Source organism: Sparus aurata, chromosome 21 (assembly GCF_900880675.1).
Source record: "Sparus aurata chromosome 21, fSpaAur1.1, whole genome shotgun sequence".
NCBI classification, from domain to species: domain Eukaryota; kingdom Metazoa; phylum Chordata; class Actinopteri; order Spariformes; family Sparidae; genus Sparus; species Sparus aurata.
Genome location: NC_044207.1, coordinates 28,050,912 through 28,075,958, shown reverse-complemented (window position 1 = coordinate 28,075,958; position 25,047 = coordinate 28,050,912). Strand labels below are relative to the sequence as shown.

Below are 25,047 nucleotides of genomic sequence, written 5' to 3'. Positions count from 1 at the left end.
TCATTATCTGGAGAGAAAGTTTTGACTAATTGGAATTCCAAAATCCAGCTGAAATCAATTTCATACTGTATTACTTTTAGTTTTGTATTTGAAGAGAAGTTTCTACATCAGCGGAGGTTTATGAGTTCAGAGACTTAATGGACACGCAGTAAGACTTTTGACTCACACTTTTTTTTCGCTTGTGGCGATAAATCTTCACTTTTAATCAATGTGTCTGGAGCAGAGGAGAAGAAATTTAGCCAAAAACTTTTGATGGAACACCTTTGCTGGATTTTCGCAGAATATCTTTTTCATCAATAAAATATTGAGCGTAATCTCTGACTCTGAAAGTTAGGAAATATCCGACATAATAAAAATAAGATGGAACAGGTTTCAGTGCAGTGAAAGATGGTGAAACAGTTCAGTACCTCCAATCAGAGCCGAGTCGGTCCTGATGGCATTGACTAAAGGCTGACCTGAACCCACTGAGCCAGACTGGTCTACAGCAGAGAAGAGAGAAAAGCCAGAAGGAGTGAACGTTAGGAGGATGAAAAACACCAAAAGGGCACCAAGAATGAGAAGATGAGATGTCGAGAAGAGTAACGGGAAAAGAAGAAATGATGTGGAGGAAAAAGAAGGTCAGAATAGAAAAGAGAGGGAGAGAAACAAGGAGAGAAATTCAGAAACAACATCAGAGTCTCATCATTCACAGCAGACAGGAAATACAGCAGCAGCTCTCCGGAGGACTATTAAAGCTGCATGAAGCTGAATGAAAACAAGACAGGAGGAAAAGAAATGCTGCTGGAAACTCCCCTCTGTGGTCCAAATTAATTACCTCATCAAGCACATTGTCACGAGTCACCTCAACAAGGTGTGCACACACTTAATGAGCCTCTCAAACAGTTTGAGACAGCAGCTACGATTGACTCACACACAGAGGGGAAAACAAAGGAAATGTACAGATTTCTACACATGCATCAATGTTTAATTTTTGCCAACATGCTATGAAACACCTAGCATAATGTTAAGAAGTGGCAGAAATTGTTTGGGCATTTAGGAGGAAGAGAAGAGCAGTGATATTTAAAATAAGAAGGCAAAAACATCGTCTGAATAAGTGTTGACACGATACTGGAATTTCTAACTTTGATACAATACCTTTAAAATAGTTTTGACCATGTTGACACAACACAGAGGATTAAATCTTAGAATATTAAGATGAATATAACATGACAACGAGGTACGACTTTTCTTGGCTAGTAGCAGAGTACTGCAAAATGACTGAGTAAACTTGAAATATCACTTTAAGAAACAACGACATTGATTTCTCTCTTGCGATCAAGCCTTTTAAAATTGACAGAATTATTCAGAATTGGTATGTATCGATATAACTGATCAACCAACTTAGCCATCTGAGGCAACATTCCCCGTTGAACCCTGACTGCAGGTTTTCACTGTACTTGCAGTGACTTTAATCAGTATTTTTATGATGATGTATCACATGACAATGAGAAACCAATGTGACAATGTGAAAAGTGTTGAGCCTGCAGAGAATTACGACTGAATCTGCAGCTCCCTCCAGCTTTATGGAGCTTTACATTAAGATTTGGCTCTTTGGTTTTGCTGTCGGCTACAATTCTTCTCATCGAGGCATTTTCAGCTGCAGAATAAAACTGTCCAAACAGTCAGATATTTCCTTCAGGAGTTGGTGGAGACCAAAAACTGAGGTAAAAGAGCATCTTCACCAAAAGTTAATGAGATCTATTCTGAGCCGTGATCCATCCTCCATCGAAGCTTTGTAAATATCCGCTGCGTAGTTTTTGTGTAATTCCTACTGAAACCAACCAACATACGGACACGGGCACGAACACAACCTCCCTGGTTTCCCATACCGACTTAAAAGGTGATAATATGTAAATGTTGAGTTCACAGCTTGTTTCTGCTGCCCCCAAGTGGCCAAAAAACTTACTATCTGTGGCGATTTTAATGATCATGAACATCCGCCGTGTAAGAATGACAAGAAACTGTAAAATAACAAAACAAGTTCAGGTAATAAGAACCTATCGTAGCTGATATAGTTGTAAAAGCTACCTAATAAATATGTAATTAGTTCAATTTGTTTTTTGCTGCCTCGGGGCAGTTGCCTGCATTACCTGGTTGATAATCTGATCTTGTTTATGCCTGAAGGCCTGAAGGCCCAAAAACTTCGGCCTAACACTGAAAACAGTTCAATAAACTGGCAACCAACACAAACAGCTGCATCAGCAAGAAATTAAAAATACATACATACGAAAAGTCGGCAGGTAAAGAGTCTGCTTGTTGAACCAGCCAGCGTGGCAGGAACCCAGAAAATCAGTAAATCCTAAAAAAACATTTTTTTCACCCCTTTCCCCAGTGCACTCAAACTTCACCTGCCCGCAGCCACAAGATCAATTCAAAATTTCTTTCAAGCTGTCAACTCAATACAGACTTATAAACCCAACACCTCCTCTCATACGGCAACCTTTAAACTATCAGCACATTAACTCTCACAAGACTTCAACTGTTTGTCAAGTAAAACTTTAAACCCACATACTGACTCCTTCCCTCTCCTACCTGACAGGTGGTGTGTGTTCTCCGCTGCGTAGGGATTGGCTGAAGCCGAGGAGCCGCAGCTGGACCGAAGTAAAGGTCCAGTGATGATGACGGGGCTGGTGTCCGGGTGGAGCAGAGCGGCTTTCAGAGGGCTGATGGCGTTGAAGCTGACCACCGACAGACAGCCGGTGAAGCCGAGAGACGCTAATCTGGCCAAGTCTGGATCCAAATCATCAGACTCTGGAGGGAGAAGAAGAAGAAGAAGAAGAAGAAGAAGAAGAAGAAGAAGAAGAAGGAGAAGAGGAGGAAGGAGGAGACTTTGACTACTTCAGCAGGAATAACATGAAGAATGCAGTGCTGCTTTTGTTGTGCAATGTTTCAAAATGGGTCTGATTATCAAAACCAGAGAGTTTTCTCACAAAACAATCCAGATTTTCAGACTCCTTTCCTCACCTTATCAACTGCACAGCTGAGGAAGTGCTTGAATATTTGACTTAAACAGATCAGGATAAAAGATAAGTTCAAGATAAAAATGCAGATGGATAAAGTCGGATGAAGTTTTCTGGAGCTTCACAACAAAACAGCTTTGCGACATTCTCCTGAACAACTGAAGTAAATGAGGACTTGTTTTTAAACGTAATAAAGCTGAAAAAACAATCATAAAAAGGCTGCATACATCTGGTGTGGCGTGATCGAACTCTCTCGAAGCCCAGAGATCCAACATTAATTTGAAAAAGATGTTATTTACACCCTTTTCAAAGCCAAAATCTTCCCTTTTGCTGCTCAGCTAAATATGCTGGTGCACACCAAATTAGAAGTAATTAGAAATGAACGCAGAGTACTGACAGAAGGCCTCATGTGTATCCGTATCTAACCTTGACCATTAAACCTTAACGAATTAACTAACTTCAAGCTTTAAGTGTTACGGAGCTGCGAAAGAAACCTTTATTTCTCTAGTGACTGAACTTTTAACCTTTCTTTAAGAGGCTGTTCTCTCTCGCCCCAATAAACATCCCGACACACACTGACAGCTTCATTGACTCTGCTTCACATTCCCCTGTTATCACAGTGGGACGATAGCGGCTGCACATTGACTCTAATGATCATCACACGCGCTCAATGCAGCAGACAGACCGTCAATGACTCAGCTTCCTGTCTGCATCCATCACTCCTCGAGATGGATGCGTGCTCTCACCTCTATCTGTTCACTTTATTGACTCAAGTCCCATCAGCTCCTCATCCTTCAGCTCCACTCGTTCACGGCCGTGTAAACAGCAGCTGTGAGCGCTGACATCACCGCTGTAAACAGCTGCATCAATAACGCGAGAGGTGACTGTGGGGTTTTTCTTTTTACCACGACACATCTGCATGTTGATGAGAGCGGCAGGAAACATTACAGCCGCCTGTGAGCTCCTCTCAGCCGAGACACTCGTTACTCCATCACCTCCCTCTCCGTCTCTCTGTATTCCTTCCGGGTCCATTAGTTAGGCTGATGGATGACAGGGTTGGCAGGAAAACGACAGAAAATCCACTTTCCTGCTGGTTTTCTGATCCTGATCTGACTCTCTGCCTGCTCTGGTTTGACAGAGGGGAGGACCGGTCACGTTCTGACATGACACACTGAGCCCGGTTACACCACACTGCAGCCTCACATCCACAAAGACATAGATTTCTTAAGAGAATTTGTCTGGTTTGCATGGTTTGCTTTGACAAATGTGTTCAGTATTATTGTACATTTAGTTGTTTTGAATCATTTGACAATAGACTTTAACAGATGTTGGGTGTTTAAGGCAGAAACGAGTGTCCGACACGGTGAAAGAAAGCTGCCAATGACACATTTTATTATCAGTACAGATGATTATTTTTTTAAATAATGTGTAATCCAAACTGTGAGTAATTATATTTTCCAGCATTAACAGGGTATAAATCTCAAGAAATTAAGAAATCAAAAATAATGAACACCCACATATCTATACATGTGTGCAATCAGAATCTTCTGAAATCTTATAAAACCTACGCAAATTAATCAGTTGTTGCTCATGCACTATATTAAAGTCTTTTTCATAAGCACAAGTTGCCATAAGATGCTTATAGAGGAAAACAAATCTTGTTTAAGGCTCTACAATCTTACAAGAGGTGAGTTGTTGCAGAAAGACGACAGTGAATATTGAACGGTGGCATGACTGAAGCCGAGACCTCTTCTTGAATGAGATGTTTCGTTTCTGGCTACAAAACAGATCTCGTTATTTTTATAAAAGGTTTCTCTCAGTAGGAATCGTTTCTGTAATCTTGTCAGAAAACAACTTCAGCCTGTCAGGCGAAAAAAAAAAAGCACTTTTAGTGGATTTAACTAAGACTGTCGAAGTTTGACAGCTGCCAACTGAGGCGATCTCTGGACTGATTCTAAAACTCTGGTGAGAATTAATTTACACACCAGAACATGTAAAATGTAGAACCCAGGTTTTAAAGTACCAGAATTCTACTTTTTGAGTTTAAACTAATGTAACTATTATGTAAAAGTCAACCTTTACGAAACTTTCGTGCATTTATGAGCAGTTCATTATGCTATTATTGACAGTTAATGTAAGGCATTACCATATTTTTTATTTAGTGTACTGCATAACACACATAATACATAACAGGACACAACATGTCTTTATTATTTAGGATGATAACAATAAACCAGCAGGCGTTAGACATGATTCTAGCTTGATTCAAGGCAAGTTAGTGGGACCTGAAAACCAACTGGGGACATTTTTTCAGGTCCCCGGTTGGCTTTCAGGTCCCCTGTTAGTGAGTGTTACGTCAGCAAAGTCCACAGTTTTATAGGTTTACATGCACACACACACACACACACACACACTCACAGAAGCAGAAACACACTAGTTTCTTTCACTACATTTGGTTATTATAGTTGAAATAAATAAAGCAAAACGCAAAAAAACACTCCTCACAGAAATCCCACACAGAGCACCTCTAGACATATTTTGTATCCGTGCAGAATAATTCATTATATTCTGATCATTATCTGGCGACACCTGATGCATGCCTCTAATGAAAGCTGAACCAGACAGCAGACTTGAGTTCCACTTCTTATAATCGGTTTGTTTCCGTTTTAAACTGACAGAGCGGTTTCTGCTCCTCTGTCTTACCACAGAGCTGTGACTGCAGCCTCCCTCGTTGTTATTAACAGCTTATATCTCAAAGAGAACATGAATAAGTCATGACGGAGCCAATTACTGTCTCACCCTCGAATCTGTTACAGGTCCTTCTCCAGGAGCTCAATCAGGATGTGGTTTTTAGCCCTCCCAGAGGTGCCGGTTTTTCTTACAGGATTAAAGTCTGTGCAGGTGCGTCAGCGTAAAGCTCAGTTCTGGTTTAACTGTCGCCTGCACTCACCCACCGAAGCTAAACACATCTTTACTGACGGAGGCTTCTGGAGGCTGTCTAACATGTTTCTTGGCTTTTATCTCTCCTTGTTATGATGGAAAGCGAAAGGTGCAACACGCCATATTCACAGCAACTGATCAATTATGCATCACGCTCTGCAAGATTTGTTTTGACAGTTTACTGGAGCCATAACAGCTACAGTGAAAGTGGAGTCGATAACACAAGTTCAGGAAGCAAACAACATGTCTTTTTTATCAGGGTTTGCAATTTTACTTTATTTTTTATTGATTTATCTTATTTTCACCCATATTAAGAATATTTACACTGATAGATTACTGGATTTATTTAGATTGAAGACTTGAGAATAATATTATTTTATATTTTTTGTTTTATATAATCCTTACTTTTTCATAAAACTTTTAGCATGGCAGACTAATAAATATTGGACTGCCAAAAAAAACACAACACAGATAATCGACTTAGACCATGTGACTCGAGAAATTTGATCCAAGTCTCAAGTCATTTTTTCTTTGGCAAGTCAAGTCAAAAGTTCATTCCCCTCCCAAAGATTCAACAGTCTTACTGGCAGTTTTCTATCTTTAGAAAGAGAAAAAACGAGGCATCAGTATCTGTATTTTAATGATAATATTGGCCATAAAGTACAATCAGTGTAATCAAACAAAAAACTTAATTTATTAAGATTATTAATTCTTAATTTCTTCCATAAAAAATAAAACCTCCACCGTTAAAATAGTGAAATCTCTTATCTCAAGTCAAGTCCAGAGTCTTTAACGAGTCTCAACTCAATTATTTTCTTTCAAATCAAGCTGCAGGTCATCACAGCAGTGACTCGAGTCGACTCAAGTCCACATATCTGACTTAGACAAGCTCACATGTGTGTTCAAAATGTTTATGAAAACAAATCACAACCAAATATTTACGTCAACAACTTAACTTTGAAGAAATTGTCATCATCTTTTTTTAAAGCATGAAAATAATTGTTACACATACGTAATGATTTGAGTTTCTACATATTTTGACCATTACTTTCATGCAATAATACTTGAATAAAGATCTACAAACTCAAATGTTTTTCTTGGTAACTTAAAAAAATCAAATGCTGGAATGAGTGTTGGGTCCGTTAGCAGTAACACACTGTAGCTAGCATGTTAGCTAGCTCATGTGCATGTAGCTGGCTAACTTCATAATCAAAAAGCTTTACTAATCAGCACAATGATATTCTGAATTTGATCCTTTTCTTTGCCTCATCTAGTTTGAATTAGAGGGATGAACGTAGCTTCAAATATTATGTAAATATCATCCATCTTCTAACTCTTCCTACGCTGTGTGACAGATGAGTCAAAACATATTAAAGCTTTTATTCAAATGAACGCTCTCTAGATAAAAAGGGCCTCGTCTCTGCGTTCACTGCCTCCTCACTTACCGTGCACTTTGCCCAACACCAGCGACTTGATGGCGTTGAATTCCCCGTCAGATGTCAGATTGAACTCTTCTCTGGCGTTTTGGTCGACCTGGAGGAGAAGAATTATTTCCTGAGTTACTGTGAAATTGCGTGTTTTCTATTGTCATAATGAAGCACCTTACTTTGGAGAATCCTTCCAGCGAATATCTTCAATGCAAAGATGACAATTTGAAGAAAAAAGCTCATGGAGAGTCCAAGACGGTGAGATTTCTACCTGTGAGGAGCCCAAATGTGCTCCAGAAACTTTAGGATTTATCTTGCAGTTGCAGGAACACGCAGTTTTATTTAACTCTGTTGCTGAGATATCTTTCTCCAGACTGTACTGAACCTTTGTTTCTAAAGATATAATGATTCAAGGCGATGGAAACCGATAAGATGCGATGCACCTTATATTTTCAATGCAGCCACTCTGCACTCGTTCAAGACGAGGTCACCTTGTGTTTCAGAGCTGTTGATAATTATACAGACGTTCAGGCTGCTGGCTCCTGGTTAGATGAAGTTCACCTCATATATCATCTGCGGCTGTTGTTAACAAGATAAGACATTCAGCAGATCCAGATGCGATTAAGATGCTTCATATTTCATCTGGAGCTGCTTTAATGTGGAGTTTGTCCCTGCTGGCCTGCCGTAGCTGCATCCAGGACAGCTGCTGCTGGTGGCTGAATTTAGAGTAAAGTGCTGACTGAGGCTTTATTTTATAGAGGAATATCACAATACTATACGCAGAGGGAGTAGATGGGGACTGCCTGTGTGTATGTCATCATGTTTGCCCTTGGGATAAGAGCCTTATTTGGTAAACATGGAAAAAGGATCAGATTTTGTGGCCTCACAAAAGAAGAAAATCTGCAACACCTGCAGAAATAAGTCGTGTGAACACTGCAAGTCCGCCTGCTTAGCCTCAATAAGTGCATTAAAAACACACTATAATGCACCTGTAAGCAGGCAGAAGAGTATATCTGTTAAACACTTTAACGTCAGTTGTTGTAATATAAAAGATGAACTCAGAACACATTAAAATGTTCTTAACCCTGCACCTGTATGAGTCATTCAGAGCGGTTTCAGCTCCTGTGTGTGAGTCGCAGGCCGTTCTGCAGCTGATGTAAACAGATGTATCGATTAAAACTGAGGCGTACAGGTTCAATCAAACAGGAACAAGGTAAGTTAAACAATTTTCTCTCCATCACAACAGATTTCTTATCTTAAAAAAAGGCAAACAAGCTAGGAAATCTCTACAGTCCGTCCTAGAGGGGATATGTAATGGATGTAATGTGCATTGTACTGCATCAGGTAATGTTTGTGAAGTGATTAATTGACTCTGTGTAACGTGAAACAGATGCTTGCAGAACTCCTGAGGATAAAATATGCAACTCTGCAAGTTAATAAGTTAGTTTTAAGTGTTTTGAGTCTCATGGTTCTCACAGATTACATGCAAAGTTAATGCAAAGTGGCAAAATTCTCATTTTTGTACAAGCTAAAATATTCAACTTTGCATGTATGGTTGGGGAGCAGAGCCAGAACTCCTGAGAGGAATCAACACCCAGAGTCACACTGGATTCAGCTCTGATCCGGAGCTGTTTAGTGGTTAATGACAACAGGTAAATAAAGCTGAGCCTCCATTTTTAATCCAGTGGACGTAAACAAGCATCCACAGTATCTGCAGACTGTTTACATACACATTTGAAAGAAGAACCTCCTCACAGCGTGGAATGTTTTAATAAGCTAACACAATAAACTTTTGTCCAGTGTTGTCCATTAATTAAATTACCAAACTAACATCTCACCAGGGTGTCGCTGAATTTACATGTATTTGTTCAGCTTTAATCAGAAGGAGACAAAACACAGGGGCCAGCGACTGAAGATGAAAAATTAAAAATAATATTTAAAACATAAATAGATCAAAGACATAAAGATGTGATTATATTCTGGCTGTTTGGGAAAAATAAACACAAAAGATCTTGCGGTCAAACTCGCATGAGTTAATTAAAGGCAAAAATTAGGCTGTTCTGTCTCGTTTTTCTGAACTGGTGGAGACCAAACCAAAGCAAAAAGTAGAGTAAATATTGGACTACAAAGAGAGACTCATGCTGCTCCGTGTCAGGTGGATGTGGATGTAGGACATTAAGGTTTTTAGGTGTACGTGATGAAATGTCGAGGTGCTTTTACCTGCACAGACACGGAGTCCGACAGTCTCCTGATGGTGACGGTGTGCAGCTGTCCGTTAGCGAGGCTCCTCGCGCTGCTTCTCAACACGTCAGCGTCTCTGCCGCCGTCCAGCTTGTATCTCACCTCCAGCGCGTCTTCACATGAAAACACACATCAAAGGACGGGGGGTTTCATCTCAGATCTCACAACAAAAGGAAAACTGGTCAGAGCTTCAGAGAGAGGTTTACGTCTGAAACATCATTATCTCAAAAGTTTTTTTTTCTTTTTTCCTGGAAACGGCCTCGTCGTGTCGCGTAATCTTCACTGACGGCGTAAACACACTTAATCCTTCGAAGATAAACCCGAGCACTTTCAAGAAGTGCTTGTTCTTTTTTATTAAGACTTCTATATTGAGAGGATAAAAGATAACTCTCTTTATCACTAAGAGGACTAATCTTATTAAATGTTATTAAATCCAGTGTTCAGAACATTAAGTGCAAAATAGGAAGAAGAGACAATTTGTTCTTTACAGTATATTGGTTATATTAGTGCAAATAAACATAATATATTAAATATCGAAGCCTTACAAGTACAACTGACTGCCTGTCGTCTCTCAGAGGAAATCTGAAGGAATAATAAGTCATTGTAGGAGGAACGCCGGCCGCCTCCTGCTGCTCTGATAACAAATGTATTTGTTAAAAGACGCATTAAGTAGAAAGGTTTTGTTTGGGCTGAGGAGGTGTAACTGAAGTCGAGGGTAAAAAAGAAATGAGCCATCTGAGGGAAAATAAGAGAAAAGCTCTCAGGGATTTAATTGGACACTTCAGCATAAGTGCGTTTACCTGACGACTCCGCGGTCAGCATGAAAACCTTAATGCTCTGCTGTCCATCAGCATCCTCTGACTCATTAACAGCAGAGAGAAAATAAAAACCCATTTACACCTAATCTAGCTGCAAAGTGCTGATTTTTATTGGACTCCTGGATGCTGAAAATGTCATTTTAAATTCAAAGTGCCTCCTTCTACGCGTAAAAGCCAAATTTTCACAACATAATTATTTCATACAAAAGTTTATAAAACACATCAGCGAGTTTAATTCAGCAGCACAGCGAACTTTACCTCCCCATCAGGTCTCAGTGATAAGACCAGTGAAGACCATTTCTTTTTCTCCAGCCTGAGACAAAACATAATGGCCGGCCAGGCTGGACGGATTAAAAGGCAACAGAGGCTGACGGGGTGAAACCAGAGAGAGGAAAGATCTGACAGATCCTGATAGATCTGGTAAAGCTGCAGAGCACAGCGAGAAGAGGAGGAGGAGGAGGAGGAGGAGGAGGAAGGAGAGGAGGAGAGGAGGAGAGGTCGGTATCAGGAGAAGATGACAGGGATGACGGAGAGGACGAGAGCAGGACGGGAGGAGAGAAAAAGTAATTGGAAAAGGATGAAGGGAGGCGAAAAAGACAACTCTATTGAATTGACTTGTAATCGCGACAAAAAATGAGGAAAGGAGAAAATGATGTGAGACAAACGGGAGTCTTTAGAGATGAGAACAAAAAAATACAAGATTGGAGGAAAATTGCATTTAAAGTGAAGAAAGCAAGAAAGAAACTCAATTTCAAGTTTGAATAATTCAAGTAAATAAAACCCACAAAGAAGCACAAAAGAGAGGAAGGAGGGAGAATTAAATCAAAATGAGATACTCCACCGACAAACAAGCTCCTTTCAAAATAAAAGCCTGCTCACCGTGCTTGTTGATGAGCAGGGCGAGGTGCTCTCTGTAGTACGAGCTGACGTAGAACAGCACGGCCGGACTCTGGCTGGTCCTGAAGCTCAGGGAGACGTTCTCTCCTCTCAGCGTCGTGTCCGAGTAGATGGAGGACGGCAGAGCGCTGCTGTTCCTGCTCAGCTCGTACGGCTCCTTGAAGGTGTAGCTGACGGAGGTCCCCGACTTGAAGCTGGCCGACACCTCTGGAGGAGCGAGGAGAGTTGAAAGAATAGATGTCTGATTTGTTGCAGATGTATACAACGACTTTTAACTGTGTGACTGATTGTTGATGATAAAACTTGGTGTTGAGAGAATGAAAATTACCCACAATGCAATTTAGTCATTGAGTAAAATCACTGGAGGCAATTTATTAGATTACGTGCAGCTTTTTCTGGAGCCACAAAAGACCTTATACTACCTATTTTCCACATATGCAGTAGTACTCTGAGCATGATCCTCTTGTTCTGGTACCAACACAAGCAATTTCTACTCCGCTCTCTGGAAAAAGCTTGAAGAAAACAAAAGGCAAAGAGAGCTGCCTCGAAAAAAAGAAGTGCAAAAAGTCGTGCAAGTGTGATGACGTAGAGAGGAAGGCGCTAACTGCAACACGGACAGGAAGTTAGCTTTAACAAGCAACTATTTAAATATTTGTTCCGCTTTCCACAAGGTGCTGAATTCTACTTGTAAAGAAAAAAATGATTTTTTTTCTTGGTGATAGTATAAATACATACATTTAGACTTTCTATACAGAGTTTCTGAAGTTTAATTAACTTCCAGGGGAGGCTTTCCGTGTGTGTGTGATGAGCTGCCGAGAGAACACAAAGCTGCTCTCTCAAAATATCTGCAGAGGGTTTAAACTCATTACAGAAACTGATCTTTACATCTACAGTATTTGATCCCGGCGTTCATTTTCCAATAGCTCGAGCGCATCACGACTCACAAAAACATTAAAAACAAACTCCTGCCACGCAGCACGATGGGGCAGATGAGTAGGTACAGAAGATTTCACTATTACTGTAGGTGTGAGGAGGATTATGAGGACTCGCTGACACTACTGAACTCATGAGAAGCATGAAGGTCGATGTGATGATGCATTATTACTCAGTAAGCATACAAGATATGGACTAAAATAGACTCCAACTCATCAAGCGGACTCCTATTTTCTATAACCTTTGACGTCATATGAGTGCAGGAAAAGTGGTACAAAGTTCTCCGAGCTAATATAGATCCTCGAACAGCAGATAAACGCCCACACCGTCATTACTCACATCTTAATCTTTACTGCATTTGTATTACATTGTGAGCTGGAGGGAATTCATCCTGTTATAACTGCCTGCACGACCTGAGAGAGTCATCAGAAGTCATCCTGACTGAGACAGAAGTTCAGGGAGACTCTGCTCAGGAAAAAAAAAAAGTTCTGAGAGTTTTTCTTCTTAAGGAACTAGAAGATGACACGAGACATCAGAACAGCTTTGACCTTGGCTGCTCAGATGTTTGTGCAGACTAATGCAGAGCAGACGGAGGCGACGGAGACATCAAGCTTCGCCGCACAGCATCTTAGAAAGTGATGGACAGGTTTCTGTCAGGGTGATCAAGGCAGGTGGCACAACTGAAGGCATCCTGAATATCAAACACTTTACTTTACCATCTCTAGGCATTGAAAAGTCACTTTCACTGTACAAAGTTTGTACTTCTGCACCACAATCTCCTTCTTTGCCGCCTATTTATAAACACAGTGTTTCCACCTTTTCACGTATTTCTGCCCAAATGAGGCGTAACTTCTCAATCAATCTTCTCAAGACGATGTCAGTCAGACTCCAGATGAGGGCTGTCAGATTTTCACTACACGATTATCGTTGCCGAACATTCCACCATAACATCATCATCACAATATCTGCGGAAAAGTGATTCTTCAGCTTTGTTTACCTTGTGTCTTTTTTTGGCAAATCAGTGACCCTCAAAATACGAGTGGACGGTGGAGACAGACTCTGTATCCGTAACTGTGCAGAAAGCGCCCAAAAGGAACAATTAAACATCATTACTTGTGTGAAAGAAACCAGATTAACTCTTAAAAAAAGAGCTCTTCTTACAAATAAGAGCAGTGATGTGCACAAGGGGGGGGGGGCGGGGGGGCTGTCACCCCCCCTCGTGGCCCAATTGTTGAAAAACGCGCGCTAAAGTGCCCTCCTGGGAGCCAAAATGTGTGCTAAAGTGCCATCTTGGGAGCCAAAAAAGCGTGCCAAAGTGCCCTCTTGGTTGGCAAAACACAATAAACAGCCCCCTTGGCTGGTTAAAACATGATAAACTGCCCTCCTGGGAGCCAAAACACGAGCTAAAGTGCCCTCTTGGAAGCCAAACAAGTGCTAAAGTGCCCTCTTGGGAGCCAATACACGCGCTAAAGTGCCCCCTTGGGAGCCAAAACGTGCGCTAAAGTGCCCTTCTTTTTGCCCCTGCCCTTCAAAAAGTCTGTGCGCGCCACTGAATAAGAGTCAGCTTTTCTACCAAACTAGCTGGTATAGTCGTGAACTTCACACGCCGCAAGAAAACTCTGCTTATATGTGTTTTTACATGTGTGTTACCTGTGTTGCAGAAGACTCCGGTGTACGCCGACAGGCCGCAGTCGCAGTGGAAGCCGTTGACTCTCTCCACACAGCGACCCCGGTTCTGGCAGAACGAGCCGTAGCTGCTGCAGTGACCCGGGCAGCCGGGTCGGACCCCGGGCGTGATCCTCGCCCTCTCCTCCAGGTCCAGGGTGACGCCGTTCAGCTGCAGAGAGCGAATGCAGCCCCGGAAGCCCTTCTGCCTGGACGCCGTGCCTCCTGCAAATGTCAGGAATAAAAATAAAGAAACGTCTGACACCAGCATTAAATTTACATTTGAGATATTCAGCAGATGCAAGAGCCTCCAGAACAAAGAGGTGACAAATATCCCTGTCTGCACAGAAGGATTGCCTGCAACACACCAGCGCAGCCTGTCCTCTCTGTCCCTGCCTTTCACTTATTCCTTTGTGTGTCAACAAGTCTGTGTGTTTTCTTTCTCCCCGGTTGTTCATTTCTCCTCCTCCTTGTCATCTACAGTGAATCCACACGTCGCCTCTGCTCCCCCGCCAGCTTCTAACTGTCAGCGCTCTTCTTTTAAAATGACACAACGATGAAACGCCAATGAGGCAACGAGCTGGAGGTGGAAAACTGAATCAGGGGCACAACTTTCATCAGCTGTCTGTCTCATGCCAGGCTGCTCACTGGCAGCGACGGGGAGGGGTTCAGGTCCAGGAGTAAAAGTTAACTCCATTAGAATTAATAAAGTTTTGCACCGAAAAGTTTTTATTTAAAAGAGCTTTAACCTCTCCGTCTACAATAGGAGGACCGTTGTCGGGGTGGCAGGGTGTCCGTCCCAGACGCCGTCATATCTGAACCATTTTTATGGAGCATTTCTATTTCGACCTGCACAGTTTTCAAGCCTTTGAAAGTCAATAGTGGCTCAAGAAACTCACAAACTAATTGCATCCAAACAACCACTCAAATCTGATTGTTGTGCATTGATACATACAGACAGGAAACAAGACGAGGGAAGACAGTCTGATCCTGCAAACCACAGATTTCTGAGGTTGACATCTGTGCCAGACTATCACATTCACATTATAAGTTAAATCGTGGTCTCTCACATCAGGAGGTGGAGGGACTGGAGCTGGTGTCATTATGGGCTACAAAGCTACAGAAGATACAGCTGACTACACAGGAAGTCGGACCAACTCCAGATGTTTCTGTGGCGACCAGAACTGATATTTTTAAGCCAAACAAATTTGTTTTCTGAACCGTAACCAACTGGTTTTCATGCTTAAACCTAAACCGAGCATAAGTGTTGTGACGAGAGAGAAACTTTAACCTAACAAACAATCCAATATGAAGAAATGTTATACTTATCTACCTTTTGCAGAAACATACACTTAACAAGAGTGTGTGAATCAGAAACACCCAGCATGCACCTGGGTGTGCGTTTCAACCAGTGGATGTTTTTGATGCGGGACGACGGCAATTCAACATTAGTAGATATGACACCAACTAATATTAAGTCGCCTGTGGTTTGAGTTTGTGGCTCAGTTATTTCCTGTTTTATTTTGAAGTTCTATCCTCTTGTGTCTTGTCTCACTTCCTCCTTTTGTCTGTTTTCCTGTATTTCTTCTGTCTTCACCTGTGTCGTATCAGTTAATCCCCTTACTAAAAAACATTTACTCGAGTGATTGAGTTGGCTGAGAATACTTACATAGTTGAGCTGAAGTTGACGATGTAAAACATTAAGTGTTCTGTCTTTAAGAAACTTAAGAAAAGACGAGCAGGAGATCACATTCTGTCTTATTTCTGTTTTACACAGCGGCTTAACTTTTTATGAAACAAGGTTGTGTGTTAAAAAAATGACTTTTAAAAGCGTTAAAAAGCAAATGTACTATACTGAAAATCAAACAGCAAGTCCTCACATTTATGAAGGAGGAAACATGCATGAAGAATGACAAAACAATTCTCTGACATTTGACTTACTGATTAATCAGCTCACAGTATAATAATTCCCTTTGAAATGTAGTCGAGTAAATGTAACTGTATCTGCACAGCACAGTACTTAGTTACATTCCCCCACCGTTCACTGGGTGAGTATCTGATTGTCTGTCTGTCTGCGTGGACGCGCTGCATGTATTCACTTTAATCTTCGATACTTTAACATCGCACATTCTCTCTGTGATGTAACACAGTCACTTATTCTTCAAAACATGAAAACCTCTCATTTCTACAAAGACCACAGACTGAACCTCTTTTTTTTTCGTGCTCTGAACACAAACTCGGCAGCTCGGAGTTTGAAGCTTACAACTTCCCATTGTTCAGCAGCGGCGGTGGCTTTTCAAACCAATAAATCACTGAGCTCGGGGCCTTTTCTCTCTCTGCTCTGACTCCACTTGAATGAATTATTTAACCAGCTGAGCAACAACGCAGGATGTGACTCGATGTATCCACACACACACACAACACGATGAAGAGTCATTTTTCTGCTTATTAACTCTACTGAAGGTTATTCCACACTTCAGTATTAACATTTAGGAAACTTGAGATGAGTATAATACATGGATGTCAAACTGTCCACCTTGAAATCAATTTTAAATAATCATCCACGGGGGCGACACACCGACTGCCCCCACATGGACACTAATTACATGACCTTACTTGATTATCACCCTGCTTGCACTTCTTATGAAAATGTCTTTTGTATGTTAATCAGTGTCATAATCGCAGCAAGTGTAACCCGGTTATTACACCTAGATTTTTGCATAATAATTAATTTACGTCATGAAGCACCTTTTAAAAAATCAGAAATGGCCGCAGACACAGACCAGGAATGTAAAAGTGAGCTAATTAACTGTGAAAGGTGTAATTTGTTAGAAAGGGTCAAAATTCAAAGTTGGCTCAAAAACTTTTGGGCTTTGTATTCTTTGCAGTTAGCAAGTAGCTCAGTTAGCCGTGCGGCTAAGTGGCACTATGCACCCGATTGGAATCTGACCTCACCACAATCTCGGAGGACGAAGGGCGTCAGACGGGAGTCAGACGGGCGTCAGGCCGACTGAGCTTGGCTGAGCTCCCAGCGGACAAGACTGAGCACCAGACTGGGACTAAGGAGGCAGGTAGATACAGTATGGAGCTGCTTTATTATTCTGGTATACGACTCTGGGGACAGGAGAGTCAGAATATCTTCATATCTTACTCTGCAAACCAGAAATGATCATTGAAAGACAATTTTATTTTGTTTATGTCAAGTTTTAATGTTTGACGGTTGGTTAACGCAGCAGTTAAGCTCATCTTAGTTCAGTAGACGAGAGGAACTTGAAATCAGAAGCTGTATGGTTGTTTTTTTAAAAATTTTAATAAGAAAGGGTGGAGTAAATAATCTATTTTTTGATGTTTGCAAGTTTATTTTGTTTCTTTATGAGACTAAGAAGCAAACTTGCCTTGGGGCTAGCTGATTAGCATGCTAACATCAGTAGACACGTCACCACTGTTGTTTCCTCACACTATGTTGATGATGTTAGATTATTTCTTTGAACGTTTAAATCAAAAACTCTGGTATAATCTTACAAATCATCGCTTTAATGTGTTTTGGGGGTTCAGCTCCACATTAGTACTGAACAGACGTCATATAGAAGCCACGGTTCTCTACATAGAGCACGCTTGTAAATTTGTCGTTTTACTTAAAGAAAAAACTATTCTTTCTCCTTTTTCTTGGAGATACAACCGAGAGAGTTTAATCACCTAGCCAACATAAGAAGAAAACAAAAGAACAAATCCTTTGTCACTTTGCTAAAAAAAAGTTATCGTGGCAGTGTTTGTAAAACCAGCAGGGACCAGAGACGGATCTCTGAGGACCACCGTCTCTGTTCAAAGCAACAAAACAGCGGTGTGGAAAGATTATTAGAGAGCAAACCTTCCTCAGATAGAGTTTATCAGAGAGGTGAGGGTCTCAACCACACATCCTGCTGCTCCTCAGCTCCAACATGGATTGCTTTCTCTCTCTCTCTGCACATTAAAATGCAAACGCTGCTTACAGGAAACACTTAAAAGAGCATAATGAGGGATTTGTGACCTGGAGATGAAAGAAAACATCAAAGAATCCAAATGCAGATAAACTCCACCTCTAACCAGCAGAGCAAAGCTATCAGCGAGGCCCTTCAAGAGGATTTTAACCTCTTATCAAGCAGCGCAACCTCAACATGAGACCGAAAGCACATGAGAACACATTAGAGAGGAAAACAATTATTAAAATGGAGATCAAAGTCATCATCAAAGGTGATGTGTGTGCAAAAACACAGAGAGAATGAAACTAAAGCTCGGGAGCCTTGTGAGATTCAAGAAGATTAAAGTCTCAACATGAAATCAGGATATTGTGTGATAATACTGCGAGTTATGAGGCTTCAGAGACGGAGATCAAACCAATCATCAACAACGGCGTTTGTAGTGGTTTTATGATACTGCACACAGCGAAATAATTCTGTGTATCATCTGTAAAGAGAACATTACAATCACAGTTTACATGATTTCTATGCTCCACTGTGAAGTTAAAGATTTGCGAAGCTGAAATCAAACGGAAATAAAACAAAGGAGTGACGATGTCGTGAACCAGTCGTAATTATTAAGCATGTTTTTCACATCCCATCAGAACACACACAGTAGGATTAGCTATACGGAGGCTATCCCAATTTGTTTTGCATGTTTGCATACATGTTATACATAAAGAATGGTTTCCTTGTGGTCTGATAGCAACACCCAAACTGTTTTGAGCAACAACTGTGCAAAATGAAATGTGGAGAGAATCAAAAATAACTGATCCCAGATTAAAAAGTTGCAGTAAGTTACCAGTGGACTCGCAAGATTGATCATTTAGATTTTTCTTTGTGTCATTTCCTTATCTCCTCTAGCTTTCCCAGTTTCTTTGTGCACAAATATAATGATGCTCCAAAATGGCGAGAAGAGAAACTGCAGATGTTTCATCAGAAAAGGTAAAATCATTTTGAGGGAGGAAATCACACCTCAGCAAATACTTGCACCTGAAACTACTGGCTCCACTTCTGGAGGAAACTGAAGGAGGCTCAAGTCCTGTGCCAAGTTCTCATCAATGTTTTGTTGGGGAGCAATAGAAAGCATCCCGACTGGAAACATCACAAACTGGCATGGACAGGACAGCTCCACAGCGGGGGGATTAAGACTGACCCAAAAATCCCTGGCACCCATCTACAGAACATCAGTGACATCTGTCTATTTGACGTCAATCAGGAAAAAAGCTACTAGACGAGGTTATGTTTGTATCTTTGGTCACGTTCACTGACTTTCATCCTCGTTCTCTGACGTATCATCTGAAAGTTAAGGCAGGAACACACTGGCCCAAACGTTGGACATCTGAGACGTTTGGGGAGACTCGGACGAGTTCGGGAACAAATCTGTTCGGTGTGTTCAGCTGCGTTGGAAGCTTTTGGAACATTGCAGAATGGTGTCGGGTCAGATTCATCTCACAAAGTCTGAGAGAGTTGGCGGTCTGAGGATTGGACGCCATTAGATACTCTGATTGGTTGTGAGCTAGCTGTCCAATGACCATTCTGATTGGCGGTGTGATAGCGAATCAGCGCAGCGTGTGGGAGGGGCGGAAATGACAGTGGTCTGCACTCCGTTACGTCATTTCCTGTTTTCATGTTTTGGATTACTGGCACGAGGCTAGCGCCACCCGATGTTAAGGAGACGTATTGCATCTCCCGCAAGTGCAGAACGTACACGCTACTGTGTAATAAGCAGCCGTCGAGTCGGTTTGTTTCAACACAACTTTTCTGCCAAACGGGTCAGATGAGAGGAAACGAAGCGGTCAAATGCAGGCAGTTGGCCGTTGATTTGAGTCTGGGTGGTTTGTGGGCGCCTTTACCTTGAATGAAATTACAGATTCCTCTGGGCTAGGAAAAAAAACTGGGATAATGAAAATAAACAACTCAACAAAAAAGCAAAATTCAGGTCGTATCTGGCAAAAGATACAGAAGTATCTGCTGCCGTACCACCAGACTATAGAGCAGCTTCTCTCCTCAGGCTGAGACTTCTGAACTCATCCTCAATACTTGTGTTGCAGAAAGAAACATTTCGTTGTTCAACAATGTTAGCATTTCACAAAAACCTCGAGAAAACACTGGCAGTTCCAGATAAACTCTGTGTCTAAACTTTGGTTTGTGCCACTGCAAAGAAGACTTGAAGAAGAAAAGAACATCGACACAGATCTCCAGCTAACCTCGACTCTTCTGGCTCCTGCTTACATTTATACTACAGGATTAATTTAATGCTGCTGCATTTCGAGGGAAATGTGAAGCAAAGATCAGAGCAATCCTCAAAATCCTCGTGCAGGAGATTTGCTTCCGCCTGCACGCGGCGGCAGAGAGGAATAAACTGACTCGAGCACATCGGTGGGTCGATGGGGACGCAGCACGAATGTACAATGGCTAAAATATCCAGGCGGAGCAAAAATAATTGCTTATAAACCTTCACAAAAGGGAAAAAGATTCCTGCATTCAACACTGAGCTCTCTCCAAAAATTGCTGCATATGGATTTTTAGCACCTACAATACAAACAGCACTAAAGGAATTAGAGAGGGAACAATGCTGTAGATTATGAATCCGTGCCAGGCAATAACACGGCTTATTAATCAAAACGACGGACTTTACCGCCTTATAAAGCGAGGCAGGATTACGGCTCGTAAACACAGTGTACATTGAAACACGGCTCATAAATTCATACAAAGCAACGCGGCCGCTGATAATTCAAACAATGGGAACAGTTTGCTTTACAAATAAAGACTTATACGCAGTACGCACGCGGTAAGATGCTTTATGAATTTCAAATAAGCCAATGCGGAGGGCTTGTGAATCCAAATAACTGCATATAATACTGGATGTCCATGTTTGCTCATGAATAAACTGCACGGTAACATATTGTGTATGCACATAGTAATGCTGCAGAGTCACAGGCCTCCGGTTCCCCACCTCGGGAAGATACTTCTGGTTTAATAATGTATTCTGCCGTTCTTGGGGGAGTTTCCTCACGTTGGAGAAGATAACCTGAGTGCCTTCACCCGTCAGCTGTTACATTTACGAGAGAGCACCAAAGTGGAGGAGCTGAGGCGAAGACACAAGTTTACAGTCATGCTTGTGGCTCCGCGAGGCCGTTTTCTCAGGCACAGTCGTCCCCTGAGCTGAACGCAAGGGGGGGAAATAGTGAAAAGTGCAGCAAAAAATGGTCATAAATATACTGCATACACGCCGATTCGTACTGGAATACTAAACATATCATCTGCTTTATCACGAGCGTGTGTGTGGTTTGATCAGATCTGACTGACAGCGGCTGATTGACTCTGATTTGAGTTTAAAAGTACGTGTCGATGTCTTTTTCCTGCAGAAATCGCTCATGCTAAACAACCAGAACTCTTTCAGCATCACTTCTCTTCACATACCGAGTCAGCGAGCTGGCGTACGTTGTCTGTGTTGCCTTAAAATGTTGGTTTAATTAATCACCTTGACCGCGATGATGTCGAGGAGGCAGCCGGACGTTGAGCTTGCCAAAACCGACGTGGGAATAAACAGCAGCACATTTCAATTACGACACTTAAACCCGGGCCGAGCTGCACTGATAACTTTGAGGTCAACATACGCGTGTTGGTGACCTCGAAAGCGGATTATCAGCTAAACACGCTCAGCCAATCGGCATCCAGCTCCTGCCTCCCTGCTGCTGCTGCCGCCCAATCTCGTCGCTGTGTGTCGGTTTGTTTTCCCTCCGCAGTTTGTGTTGACTGATATGAAGTGACACACGTAATATTTGCAGAATAATAAAACCTGATAATAACTGATGGATTTTCTTTGTGTGTGTGTGAGGGGTCACGCACAGAATCTGAAGCGATGAAGATGAACACGGCTGCAGGACTGATGGAGCTCGTATCAGAGACGGTTAATCACACGACGGCTTAATGAATCAATTAGAGACCCTCGCTGCAAGAAACCACATCACACACTTCACTTTGTAAGGCTGCTCCCTGATGCGTGCTTTATTTATTAAAAGTTAATAAAGTCTGCAGGATCACATCCGGTACTACGTGCTTCTGATTTTTAAAGCATTACTCTCCTGGCAGGTGCAGGCGCTGTGGACCTCGTATTGATGAACGTGTCAAACCGGCATCATATTTACTACTTGGTGGCATTTAGTCGATCACAGCTAAGCGTGTGTGAAACAGCTGTGAGTTTTCAAAGCAGAAAAGTCGGGCGGTTTTCATTTTTTCTCCGCTCTGAAGCTAAAGTAATAAACTGCCTGAGGGCTGTAATCACTTTTGCAGATGTACAGTACACCTTGTTTTGTCACGTTGGCCTTTAGCCGGATGATCTAAACCTTCTCTCAGTCTAATAAAGATTCGGGAACTTTAATCCGGCGGGCAGAGAATGTCTTACATGGAGCACACAGCTGCCCTCCTCCTCAGGCAGTCGGAGCTCTGTGACAGTTGTCGTTCATTATCATGCAGAACGTGTACAAAACAGCAGAGCTGGTGCCTGAGTAGCCGGTGCAACAGTCACAAATACAGATGTGGTGAAGCCATGTGAGGAACAATCGCGAAACTGCAACAGGAAGAGGAACATCTGTCACATGTAGACACTAACATGGATAGAAATACGTTCAATAAAGAGGAGAGGTGGCGATCAAAGAAGATATGAACACCGGAGACGTGTCTGTGTGTGGGAGGGATGCTGACATCAGCTCCTGACATACGAAGGAAACACAGTGCTGCTGCTACAGAGGCGTCTGTTCACCTTCTGCAGCTCATCCTCACCGATGAACAGCTGGCTGTTCAGCTGCAGGTGGAAGTGTCCGTCGGCTGGAGCCTCCTGCGTGGCGACAGGAAGGTCGTCCAGTCGGAGCGACGCCTCCTTGACGTTCCGCTCGGCTCGGACTCGGTGCCACCGGTTGTCGTCCAGCGGGACGCTCGACTCCACGTGGACCTCCAGCGGGCCGTTGCCCACGTCGAAGGAGAAAACCACCTGAGTGGAGGCTGATGGAGAGGGAGAGGAAAAAGGAGACGGATGAGACAGGAAGTCAGAGGTGGAGGTGTGATTTAAGGAAAGGATGTCAAAAAGACAGAAGAAAACAAATACAAGAGGAAGGAAGAAGAAAAGGAGAAGGAAAGGAAGAAGGGGAAATAAAGAAGGAGGAAGAAGAAGATGAAGGAGGAAAGGAAGAAGAACGAGCGGGGAGGAGGAAAACGAGGAGAAGACGAAGAGGAAGAAGAAGATGAAGGAGGAGGAAAGGAAGAAGAAAAGGAGAAAGAAGAAGAACAACAAGAAAACTACAAAGAAGACAACGATAAAGAAAAATAAGTAAAGGGAAAAAATACCCAAGATGACAAAGAAGACCACGATGAAGACGACAACAACAACAGCTAACACAAAGAAGAAGACAACGCTGTTGAGGGAAAGATGGCGACTGATACGTCTTTCTTCTTCTCTGAGGTTTATTGGTAGTGTTCCTGGCTTCTTCTACTGTACTCTGTTTATCACACACCACGTGTAACGTAGCCTGCATGTTGTCCCTGATGCGTCAGGCGCCGTCTCTTCACACTGGATGACATTTTGCTTTTGTTTGTCGACAGCAAGCATGAATGTGTAAACTGATGAACAACCAGACGAACTCGACGGAAGTTGGTGATCGGAGTGTTTCTCCACCTCCGAGTCGATACAAGCAAAAGAAAACACGAGACTAAACAAAGAAAACACGGATCTCACTCGATACTCATCCCAAATGGAGGAGGTATTAAACTAATCCTCCACAATCAATTCGTCTCAGAGAAGAAAAAAACCCTGAAACATCGATAAGTTTACAACAAAGAGCGTAATGATTTCTGTTCTCTCCGGTGGAGGGATGCGTACAGTCCCAGCTGAACAGAGCCGGCTTAACCAAACTTTCAATAACTTTCATTAAACCCAACAAGTCATTTACTGTAAGTGCTTACAGTCTTTTTTTTTCTTATTCAAATGTGCTCTCACGGGGATATTGTGGGAAAAAAGGGATGAAATAAAGTGCTGGAGTGCTGTCCCAGAGATAAGATTAAAAGATTAGGAGGATTAAGATTAGATAAAGTTACTACTGCGAATTATTAAAAAGCACAAACACTAACACAAGATGAAATAAAAATCAACATCTGGGTCCAGCAGAGGACACCGTCAGGTTGTTGAGAGAGGAATAGTAAGAAACAGACTCAACAGTTTGACAAAAATGAGTCAAGATTCAAATAAAAAAGACAAACAGTCATCCAGCAAAGCAAAACAGCAGATTTTCTACAATGTCAAACTTTTATTTTGAAGTTTCTAGTGTGGATACCTGGCTGGGCGGGTACAGACCCTCCCCCCCACTGCACCAGGTGAGTCTGACAACCTAGAGACTCACTTCCTGTGTCTCAATTCAGGGTCTGCATCCTTCGAAGGACCCGGCGAGTCCTTCAGAGAGACCTTGTTAACCTCGTCAGCTGTTGTTAAATGTGACGGTCTAGCCTTTGGAGCATTTCCTGGTTGCGTCACCAGATGTTTTACCCTTACGTCACATTTCTGCCGCCCAGGCCCGCAAAAGTGACGATCTACGCCGCGCGATGTCGCCGTTTTCTCTCTTTCTTTCTTCTTTTTCGTGCGCGCAAAGAATCTTGGGATATGTGAAGGCACGAAGGATAGTAGCAGTGCATCCTCCAAAAACAGGGAAAAGAAGGAGCATCTGGAGGAGCCTTCGGATTGGGACAGCCTTCGCACGCAGCTGTGATGTAATTGGCCTTCAAATGCTCCTCCGAAGGATGCAGACCCTGAATTGAGACACAGCAACTGTAGCTGAGAATCCAGAGAGTGCAAAGGAAACACGTCCAGCTCTCACCTGGAGTGTTGAGGAGGCGGGACTTCCTGCAGTGGTAGGCCAGCTCCTGCTCGCAGTGCTCTGATTGGCCGATGGCGGCCGACAGCTGCTCCTCCTCAGTCGAGTAGTCGAAGTGGACCGAGTGCTGGTTTCCGCCTGGAGACGGTCGGAGCCTGGTGAGCTCCGTGTTGTTGTGCTGGATCACCATCCACGTGTTCTCCTCTGGGTGGAGAAACATATTGATTAATTGTTGCTGATTCATTTGAAATTATTCCTTCTTGGCC

At 42.4% G+C, this 25,047-nt stretch overlaps 1 protein-coding gene across 1 annotated transcript in view; it reads right to left on the bottom strand.

Annotated features, from left to right (window-relative positions):
- LOC115572405 (contactin-associated protein-like 4) overlaps positions 1 to 25,047 on the bottom strand; it is a 106,152-nt gene that overhangs the window by 6,114 nt on the left and 74,991 nt on the right. The window contains exons 13-20 of the mRNA XM_030402431.1: positions 24,667 to 24,985; positions 22,704 to 23,014; positions 13,906 to 14,145; positions 11,305 to 11,529; positions 9,587 to 9,720; positions 7,385 to 7,472; positions 2,572 to 2,790; positions 408 to 479 (exon numbers count right to left, since the gene is read on the bottom strand). Coding sequence (XP_030258291.1) covers positions 408 to 479; positions 2,572 to 2,790; positions 7,385 to 7,472; positions 9,587 to 9,720; positions 11,305 to 11,529; positions 13,906 to 14,145; positions 22,704 to 23,014; positions 24,667 to 24,985 — 1,608 coding nt within the window. The remainder of the gene's footprint in view (positions 1 to 407; positions 480 to 2,571; positions 2,791 to 7,384; positions 7,473 to 9,586; positions 9,721 to 11,304; positions 11,530 to 13,905; positions 14,146 to 22,703; positions 23,015 to 24,666; positions 24,986 to 25,047) is intronic.